This window comes from Lates calcarifer, linkage group LG4 (genome assembly GCF_001640805.2).
Source record: "Lates calcarifer isolate ASB-BC8 linkage group LG4, TLL_Latcal_v3, whole genome shotgun sequence".
Classification (NCBI taxonomy): Eukaryota; Metazoa; Chordata; class Actinopteri; family Centropomidae; genus Lates; species Lates calcarifer.
The window spans coordinates 242,194-251,917 of record NC_066836.1 but is presented as its reverse complement, the minus strand read 5'-3'; the positions used below and the strand labels follow the sequence as shown (position 1 = coordinate 251,917).

At 47.0% G+C, this 9,724-nt stretch overlaps 2 protein-coding genes across 2 annotated transcripts; both read left to right on the top strand.

The window, feature by feature from the left end:
- The first annotated feature begins 665 nt into the window (after nt 1–665).
- dnajc1 (DnaJ (Hsp40) homolog, subfamily C, member 1) lies at nt 666–6,218 on the top strand. The gene is made up of 12 exons (XM_018679103.2): nt 666–914; nt 1,553–1,654; nt 1,726–1,772; nt 1,867–2,032; nt 2,124–2,221; nt 2,354–2,447; nt 3,685–3,769; nt 4,226–4,389; nt 4,479–4,598; nt 4,758–4,806; nt 4,901–5,304; nt 5,807–6,218. Exons 1-12 carry the CDS (start codon nt 756–758, stop codon nt 5,873–5,875), a joined length of 1,557 nt encoding a protein of 518 aa, XP_018534619.1. The 5' UTR covers nt 666–755; the 3' UTR covers nt 5,876–6,218.
- A 901-nt stretch (nt 6,219–7,119) lies between these two features.
- On the top strand, nt 7,120–9,615 carry lg4h7orf25 (linkage group 4 C7orf25 homolog). The gene is made up of 2 exons (XM_018679109.2): nt 7,120–7,251; nt 8,164–9,615. Exon 2 carries the CDS (start codon nt 8,177–8,179, stop codon nt 9,449–9,451), a length of 1,275 nt encoding a protein of 424 aa, XP_018534625.1. The 5' UTR covers nt 7,120–7,251; nt 8,164–8,176; the 3' UTR covers nt 9,452–9,615.
- Nucleotides 9,616–9,724: the final 109 nt, after the last annotated feature.

Below are 9,724 nucleotides of genomic sequence, written 5' to 3'. Positions count from 1 at the left end.
TGTTCAGTGCTAATTACAGATGATATGAACAAAAAAAGGAAATCCACAAACTGAGTCACTTCATAAATAAAAGAAGAGAATTTTTCATCAGTCAGACTTTTTCCAGGTGGGTTTTCTCCCTTTGATTATTTGTAGTTGTGACTCTGTTCTCAGAATTTGAACTCTGTCACTGATTCAATAGGTGAGAAACATTGTGTTGTTTAATGTTTCAGGACTTTGATGTGTTTTGATTTAATGATGAAAGTAGATTCTGACTGTGAACAGTGAACCACTGGTTTTTACAGACGTTAACTGTCACAGTTTACCTGTAGACCAGTTTACCTGCAGTATTGTTTACCTGTAGTAATGTTTAGTGCTGCTCATGGTGGGATCTTTTGGGTCTCTCTCTGTAAATTTTATAAGATAGATTAATAGATTAGAAAGATAAAGATAAAGATAAAGAGTTTGGTCTAGACCTGCTCTATATGTACAGTGCCTCCAGATAACCTCTGTTGTAAATTGGCGCTATATAAGTTTATATAAGTTTTTCAGTAGTTTTTTTCTAAGTCTTTTCTTTCTCCCTCTCTTCAGTCTCAGTCCCTGTAGTTTCCCGCTCTTCCTACAGGTGTCGCTGCTGACCGAGTCATATAAAGGACATTTATTTTGACAGCCTGTGTAACCCGGATGTGACTGACGAAGCTTCCGGGTCGGAGATCTCTGAGCTGGCTCACGGACCTGTTACCAGTATTTTCTCGCGCTGTAACGGTTTCTCGGTGATGGGGGTCTGTGCGGGCCCGTGCGGGTCCCTGCTGGTCTGCCTGACCCTGCTGGTCTCTGCGGTCCCCCCTCTGACCGCCTGGGAGGCGGATCTGGAGCTGCTGGACCTTGTGGAGGAGATTCCGCAGACCTTCTACCAGTTCCTGTCCGTGGATCAGGTCCGTGCTAACGGCTAACTGCTAACTGTCTCCATGGTAACCGCGGAGAGGCAGCTAGTTGGGTGCTAATGCTAACAGCTAAGTGCCATGCGCACACACAGCGGGGCTAAGCTAAACGGATTTAGTTCTGAGCAGCTAGCTGATGCTAACAGCTGTATTGTTCCACCTGTTTCAGTGTGACGTATAACCTCTGGTGCTGATGTTGCAGCTGAAAGACACAGGTCACAGGTGAACTCAGAGTCTGAGGTTCTACCTGTGTTTGGTCCGAGCGGCTCCGTTCACGTTTAACGTCAGACTGACGTATGTTTGTTTCTTTTCACCTCCACCTGCGGCACTTGACCGGAACAGCGGTGTCACGAGCACAGGTGCAGTTGAACCTGGACAGGAAGGACCGTATGACGTCACACATTAAAGGACCAGTTCACAATTTTTGTGCGTCTCTGACCATTAGGTGTTGAACCCGGTGTTAATGAGTGATCAGAACTGTTTAGGTCATTGATCGATCAATGTGTCTGTTATTTCGGTCTTTTACTTTGAAAAACGGCAGGAACGATTAACTGATGATAAACTGATTGATTAATCAGTGAACCCAGTATGACACCATCAATAACTTACGCTGTCTGTAAATCTTCCCTCAGGATGCTTCCTCAGCAGAGATAAAGAAAGCGTACCGCCGTCTGTCTCTCACGCTGCATCCTGACAAGAACAAAGATGATGACGCTGAGACTCAGTTCCGACAGGTGAGAAAACCAGACCAACACCTGCTTGCTGCCGCCATCCAGTCAGATTCAAACTGTCTCTCTGTTTTCAGCTCGTCGCCATTTATGAAGTCCTGAAGGACGAGGAGCGACGACGCAAGTGAGTCTCACCTGTTCACCTCACAGCCAATCACAGCTCAGAGTCAGACCTCTACAACTATATACAAACCTTACCTGTCTCTGTACCTGTGCAGGTACGATGACATCCTTGTGAATGGACTTCCTGATTGGCGGCAGCCGGTCTTCTACTACAGACGAGTGAGGAAGATGAGTAACGCTGAGCTGGGCTTCCTCCTCTTCCTCATCCTCACTGTGGGACACTACGCTGTCATCTGGTCCATCTACCTGGAGAAACAGCTGGTGAGACGGCCAATCAAAGCAGAGCTGGACACACAGCCAATCAGAACAGGCCATGTCATGTGACCAGGTGATTAATCCTCCTTGTTTCCAGGACGAGCTGCTGAGTAAGAAGAAGAAGGAGAAGAAGAAGAAGGTGAGCTCCAGACCTGCAGATGAGCTCAGGTGTATTGGTCAGGAGCGGCCCGACAGGTACTGTGTTGTGTGTGTCCAGCTCTGGATCCTGATCAGACACAGAGCTCACCTCTCTCTCTGTGTGTCTGAGGTGATGAAGGTTGATTTTTGTTAATTTAATGTGTTTTTTATTGTTTGTTTTTGCTTCAGGGTTCAGGACCGACCTCATTGGCAGGACATCCTCCCTCTGAAGCTCAGCATCTGGCTCTACCTGTCCATCAAAAACCTGCCTCAGACTGTCCAGGTATACTACCTGTCTGTCTGCTTACCTGTCTGTCTGTTTACCTGCCTGTTTACCTGTCGGTTTGTTTGTCTGTCTGTTTACTTGCCTGTTTACCTGTCTGTAACCTGAGGCCTGTTCTATGAAGCGAGGTTACTGTCTGATCAGAGTAACTTCAAGAGTAACTTGGTGACATCAGGTGTACCTTCCTAATTAACCTGTACTATGAAAGGTGGATAGGTTTTACCTGGCCATGGTAATTTACGCTGAGTCTCTAAATTGCTCCGAGCAGTTTATGGTGGTGGTTAACTTGGTGTTACCGGTTACCAATCAGCAGAGAGAGGCTGACTCTGTAGGACCGTCAGTTGCCCCCCCCCCCCAAAAAAAAAATAACAGTATGTAGTGGATGGTAGAGGTATGTGGATCAATAAATGGTGTTTTTTTATGCTCCACATTTTCCATTTTCACTCTCAGTTATTTTAATTTTCTTTCTCACAGTCAAGCAGCAGAGTTTAGCATCATTAGTGCTGCATATTATCGATTTCAATAATCCTTTAAATGGGGGGTGTTATTGTCCTGAAAGACAATATAAAGTGACAGGCTGTTGTAATTGTAGACTACAGACCAAGCAGCATTAATGATGGAAATATGAATGTGAACCACTTTATAGAAGGTTTCTATTTGATCCAGGTTCAGTTTCCACTGAGGCTGAAATACTGTTAACATGAAGTTCATACTGAACATAACAGCTTTACATTCATACATATACAGCCTGAGTGTTCCAGGCAGAACATCATTAACAGGAACAGCTCATTCTCAGACATGTGACCCACGTGTTGACTGTAATCCAAGTATCTGAGAAATGATCACATATGTTCTGTGTCCTTCCATCTCATATTACAGATGAAGAATCCAGAGAACATGTGACCAGTCTCTCTGTCTTTGTTGGTTTGACATTGTGTCGTTAGAGTCTCTTTAAATTCCTCTAAACCCACAGAATTAACGTGCGCTCTTCATCTGAGAGATACGGTGCACGCCCCTTTAATCAACACGCACTAACTCTGATTAAGTTAACACCGACTCGATTGACCCACATCTGAACCACCATCGTAGCGTTTAACACAGATCGAGGCAGTCAGGGTTTGTCAACCCCGACTTTACCTGAGAACCTGAGTTAAACCAGAGGAGGTTCAACTCCCTTCATAGTTCAGACCTCTGGTAAACATGAAGCCAAATCTGTGTGGCTGTGTGTGTGTTTCAGGAAGTGAAGCAGTACTATGAGGACTACCAGCAGATGAAGCAGCAGCAGAGAGAAGAGGCTGAAGCTGAACAGGAAGCTACGACCAGTAAACACTTTGACATCTTTTCCTTCCAGGCTGCCATAGTTTCCATGGCTGCAGTCAATCAATGAAAATCCTGGTCGACTGAAATTGTATCTGCTCTTCAACTGATTGAACGATCATAGAAAAAAATCTGAACGTCAGTGTGATGAACCTGATGACTGCTGTCGACAGGAAGTTAAAAGAGCGACTAGTCAGACGACGAGTCACACGATCTATGATGATGATGTTTAAACTGCTGTTGACAAAGTTTGCATCTGATTGTTTCTAACAGTAAACAGTCAGTAAACAGTCAGTAAACGTTCAGTAAACACTCAGTAAACAGTCAGTAAACATTCAGTAAACAGTCAGTAAACAGTAAGTAAACGTTCAGTAAACACTCAGTAAACAGTCAGTCAAAATGATAGATGTTGGACTGTAACACCTGCACCTGAATGCACCACTCTCACTCTGACCTCTCAGGAGAGAAGAGGCCGAAGGTCAAGAAGCCGAAGGTGGAGTTTCCAGTTTACGAGCCATCCTCAGAGAACTTGAAATACCAGAGCTATGATCCAACCTCCTCCATCGAGGAGATCGAGGACCAGATGGACGCCTGGCTGCAGGACCGCAGAGCTGCCAGGAAGAAGGTCTGACATGTTCTCATATTACAGACCGCACTGACGTGGATCACAGGTGTGGACACACCTGGATGACGTGTCTGTCTGTGTGTCCTCAGGCTGCAGACTGGACAGAAGAAGAGCTCAGCCTCCTCAGCAGGTTGATGGTTAAATTCCCAGGAGGAACTCCGGGTCGATGGGAAAAGATCGCTCATGAACTGGGACGATCGGTGTCTGATGTAAGTCTGTTAAAACTGGTTCAGAACCAGTTCAGTTTGAATCACATTGGTCAACTGGATCAGGTCCAGAGTCAGGGATCAAGTCCATGAGACCGTTTAACATCAGAACTTGTTTGTAGTTTTTAAGATGATGAGTTCAGAATCTGTTTTCTCCAATAGGTGACGACTAAAGTCAAACAGGTGAAAGACAACGTGAGCCACACCTCAGGTAAACTCTGCTACTGCTGACTCTACTGTCACTGACTCCACTAAGTCAGTTCCACTGTCAGCTGTTGTTAACCAAGGTGCTTTGTGCGTTTCAGGGCTGGTGAAGCTGTCTGAGCTGAAGGGCCCACCTCCTCCTGTGAGGTCACTTCCTGTTACTGACAGTGGGATGACTCAGAGAGTGGGCGGGGCCTGTGAGGAGGAGCAGGAGGCAGAGGAGGAAGTGGCTTTGTCGGTCCGCCGGAGGACCAGGAAGTCTTTGGCAGTGGTGGCGGCAGCAGACGTGGGGGAGATGAAGGTCAGAGGTCGTCGGCAGAGAGATTTTGACCCGGCTGTGGTTGAGGAGGAGGAGGCGGAACCTCAGGAGTGCGGGGAGAAGGCGGACCCCGCCGCCTGGACTCAGAACCAACAGAAACTGCTGGAACTAGCTCTGCAACAGTTTCCCAGAGGAACCGCAGAACGCTGGGACCGCATTGCCAAAGTGGTCCCTGGGAAGTCCAAGGTGAGAACCAACAGACAGGTATATAGTCTGCCTGTCTACCTGTCAGTCTACCTGTTTACCTGTCTTCCTGTTTACCTGTCTGTCTACCTGACTGTGAGCCTGATTAAACCTGTAGAAGAACAGAGCAGGAACACACCTGTGGTTTAAAGTGCAGCTGAGTTGAGTTCAGTTCATTAATATTCGTCATAATTTACCCTCAGATAAACTCGTAAGGTTTATTATCCAGCGTTTCTCTCCAAACAACCAAAGGAAAAATATTTTATTTCTATTGTTTATTCCTGTGAGATCATTTTATTTGAGCTCAGTGTCTCTACTGTGTTCTACTATCCTTTACTATTTCACTGAGCTCTACACACCTGGACACCTTGTTACCTGAAGTTAGATAACACACAGACGTCGACTAAACGTCACGCGACAGTGATAATGTCGTTAACAGGAAGTTTGTTTGTTTATAGTTGTGTTGTTTATTGTTGTGTGTTTATTGTTGTGTTGTTTGTTTCAGGAGGAGTGTATGATTCGTTATAAGATGTTGGCGGAGCTCGTTCAGAAGAGGAAACAGGCCAAGAGCTGATGAAAGGTCCTGACCTCTGACTCCGCCTCCTCCTGCTGTGACCTCTGACCTGTATCAGATGACCTGTCACACAGGTGAACAACCAGGTGACCTGTCAGTGTTTTTTCTCTGTCCAGGTGAGCTGCCTCCCAATTGGACTGAATTATAGTTTGTTATTTTTTCATGTGTATGATGCAGCATCTCACCTGCTCAGGTGAGTTTTTAAAACCGTTGAGTCAAAGGAAGCAGGTAACCAGTCTGAAGCCACCTGACCTCTGACCTCACAGCTTCATGTGCCTTAGCTCTGTTCAGCATGCTGTCAATCAACTTCTGTTCAACCGATCAATAAAAGTATTTATTATCACTTGCAGTCTGTTTTCATTGGTTCAGTCCACAGATGGTACAGACTTACCTGAAAATCATCAGAGCGCCTCAACAGGTGTTCTGTGATGCTCGCTCTCGTTGGACAATAAAAGTCAGTAAACAAGCAGCAGGAGGGAGGAGATGAGGAGGAGGACGAGAAAAGGAGGAAGAAGAGGAAGAGGAGGTGCTGAGGTGAGAGACAGGGAAACTGCTGTTCTATCACCAGACCAACCAGGACACCAGGTTCTGGATTTCCCGACAGGTCTGGTCTGGAGTCCAGAACAGAGACTTTCTGTTGTGGATGAACGTGATCCTCTCTTTCTTTTTTTTTCTCTTTGTTGCTCCATCATTCACAGTAACGCTGATGGAGTCTGTCCAATCAGAGTGGGGGTGGTTGGTGGTGGTGTTTCTCTGGTGTAAGTTGTTGTTTTGAGTAAAATGTGTTCTTTAGCTGTGATTTATGTTTCTCACTGAAGGTAAAAGGACAAGTGTAAAATTTTCTTTTTACAGTCCTTTTAGATAATGCACAGTCTCATTCACATATTACACAACAATAATATACTAATTGTTATCTTTAACCACATTATGTTCAGTTTCAGGGCTCCATATAAAAACTGCTGCATTTATAAACCCTGATTTGTGTCACTGTGACCAAAATACAAAACTGTGGTGGAATTCTGAATGAAATATCCACATTTTTACTGAAGTTAAAGATCTGAATACTGATGTTAAAATCATCATCCTGGAGTTTATAACAGGAACACGTTTATTTTTATTTGTCTGTTAATATTAGTTTGTTTAAGATGTTTAACACTGTTGTAAAAAAACATGCAGTGAAATTTTCAGTTAATCAATTCGTTGCGAAGTTAAATCTACGTAACAGGAAGTAATGCTTTTATTCTGAAAATCCTCCCGGAAGCCGTTGTGTTCCTGCCAGCGGAGCAGAGGAAGAAGAAGCTGTCAGTTAGTATTAGCAGTAGCAATTAGCGATATCTGGAGAGGAGCCCGCGGATTAAAGTTCACACGTCACTGCTGTGAGTATGCGTCACGTGATTTCTAAACGTTTAAAACTAACTAAACTAAAAATGAGTCACAAAGCGATGTTAGAAATTTCAGAGTGGCTGAATGACGTCACATTTCACTGTGAGAAGAGGTAGCATCAGAGCTAACAAGCTAACAGCTAAAGTTTGGTAAAACGGTCTGATTCATCAACGGACTCTTCAGTCTCAGCTGAGACATTTTACAGTCAAGAATGTTGTTAATGAAGGAAACAAAATACATGGACCTGGTCCTGGATCTGGTTCTGGATCTGATCTTTAACTTGCTGAACCAGAAAAGTGAGTGTGATCAGGTGTGACACTGCTGTCACAACCTATGAACACATGCATCTATCAGACTTCATCATGGTTTCATCAGGATGACGTGTGAGACTCACGGATCAACATGAACCAATCACAACCGATCAGCTGATCACAAAACATCTGTTGATCGATCAACGGTCACAGTTAAAAATACTCTGTACAGCAACTACGCCTCCCAGGGTGCATTTCAGCAGGAAACCTCCAATCACAATCAGGTTGAAGTTAAGGATTAAACTGTGGGTCAGTCAGTAACCATGGTGACGGCTTTTCTCCATTGCATCAGCAGCAAAGATTCATGGGAACTGTAGTGTTTAGATGGTCAGAATAAAACCTGTATGATGGCTTAGAGTTTACTGTGTGTTTGTTTAATATCTGATTATTGTGTGTTTGTTTACTGTGTGTTTATTTACTGTGTGTTTACTGTATTTTTATTGTGTTGTGTGTCAGCAGCTAGTGATGACAGTGTTAGCAGCTGTCATTGTGTCTTTAGCTTCCTTCTGTTTCCTGTTTAATTTTTCTGAAGATGATGAACCAGAGTCGGTCTCTTCACCAGGTGTTCACTGTCTCACCTGTGTGTGTCCTCAGGTGTGATGCAGTCATGTCCGTGCAGGTGGTGCTGCAGCAGAGGATCAGCTCTGCTCAGGTATTGCTGCAGCGGGCGGAGCAGCTGTGTCCGGGGGTGGAGGGTCACCAGAAGCTCTGTGGTAAACTGCGGGCCGAGCTGCGCTTCCTGCGGCGGGTGGAGGCCGGAGAGCTGCAGGTGAAGGAGTCCCACCTGCACAGCACTAACCTGACTCACCTGACGGCCATCGTGGAGTCAGCCGAGAGCCTGGAGGATGTGGTGGCTCTGCTGCACGTCTTCACCTACCAGGATGCCTCCAACTGCCGCCAAACGCTTGTGGTAGACGTGGTGGCCAACGGGGGGCACACCTGGGTGAAGGCAGTGGGCAGGAAGGCGGAGGCTCTGCACAACATCTGGCAGGGGCGGGGTCAGTACGGAGACAAGAGCATCATCAGCCAGGCGGAGGACTTCCTGCAGGCCAGCCGCCAGCAGCCCGTCCACTACAGACTCCCCCACATCGTCTTCGCTTTCTACAATGGCGTCTCCTGCCCCATGGCTGACCGCCTCAGAGACATGGGTGTCTCCGTCCGAGGGGACATTGTTGCTGTCAACGCCGTGGTAGCGGAGGGAGGCAGCGATGAGGAAGACGAGGAGGAGGAGGAGGAGGAGAGGGAGGTAGCTGAAGACAACCACCAGGAAGAGGAAGAGGAGGAGGAGGAGGAGGAGGAGGAGTCTGAGCTGACCCGGGTCGACCGTGGCACCGTGGTCGCCAGTCTGGCGTTTCCCACCCAAGTGCAGATGGAGGAGTGTCGCCGGGTGAACCTGGACATCACCACACTCATCACCTACGTGTCGTCACTGAGTCACGGCCGCTGTCACTTCACCTTCAAGGAGCCTGTGCTGACGGAGCAGGCTGCTCAGGAGCGCCGCCTGCAGGTACTACCGCAGCTCGATGCTTTCATGGCGGGCAAGGAGCTGTTTGCCTGTCGTGCCGCCGTCAACGACTTCCAGCTGATCCTGGACACGCTGGGTGGGCCAGGCGAGAAGGAGCGCGCTCAGAAGCTGCTGGCCCGCCTCCACCTGGTGGACGATCGGCCATCGGAGCGAACGCTGCGCCTCAGGCCGAGTGCAAAGGTCAACCAGCGCTCGCTCCTGATCTTCGGCACCGGAGACTCGCTGAGAGCTGTCACCATGACGGCAAACAGCCGGTTTGTCAGAGCCGCCGCCAATCAGGGCGTCCGGTACAGCGTGTTCATCCACCAACCGCGAGCTCTGACCGAGGGTAAGGAGTGGAGGGCCACTCCCATCTGAGACACAGACTTCCTGTGCAGGGGCTGATGGGAGTTTGAGTCCGTTGGCTGAAACAATAAAGTTTTGGGTTGAATCTGCGCTGATGTAAATATGAACCTGATCAGCTGATCATTATTTCAGAATCTTCAGAATCTATATTACAGATCAATAAAGCATCACAGTCACTTCCTGCTCTTCTGTCATTTGTCCCAGGAGGTCAAATGGTGTCAGGTACAGACAGGTGTGTCCCACAGACAACAGAGGCCTGTACTACAAAGAGAGTTGAACCTCCTC

Excerpts from the sequence above, each read along its gene's own strand:
- lg4h7orf25 (XM_018679109.2), top strand. The coding sequence starts at position 8,177 with ATGTCCGTGCAGGTGGTGCTGCAGCAGAGGATCAGCTCTGCTCAGGTA.
- dnajc1 (XM_018679103.2), top strand. The coding sequence starts at position 756 with ATGGGGGTCTGTGCGGGCCCGTGCGGGTCCCTGCTGGTCTGCCTGACC. Across the intron at positions 2,448-3,684 it reads ACCTGCCTCAGACTGTCCAG|GAAGTGAAGCAGTACTATGA; the intron begins GTATACTACCTG and ends TGTGTGTTTCAG. Across the intron at positions 4,599-4,757 it reads TGGGACGATCGGTGTCTGAT|GTGACGACTAAAGTCAAACA; the intron begins GTAAGTCTGTTA and ends TTTCTCCAATAG.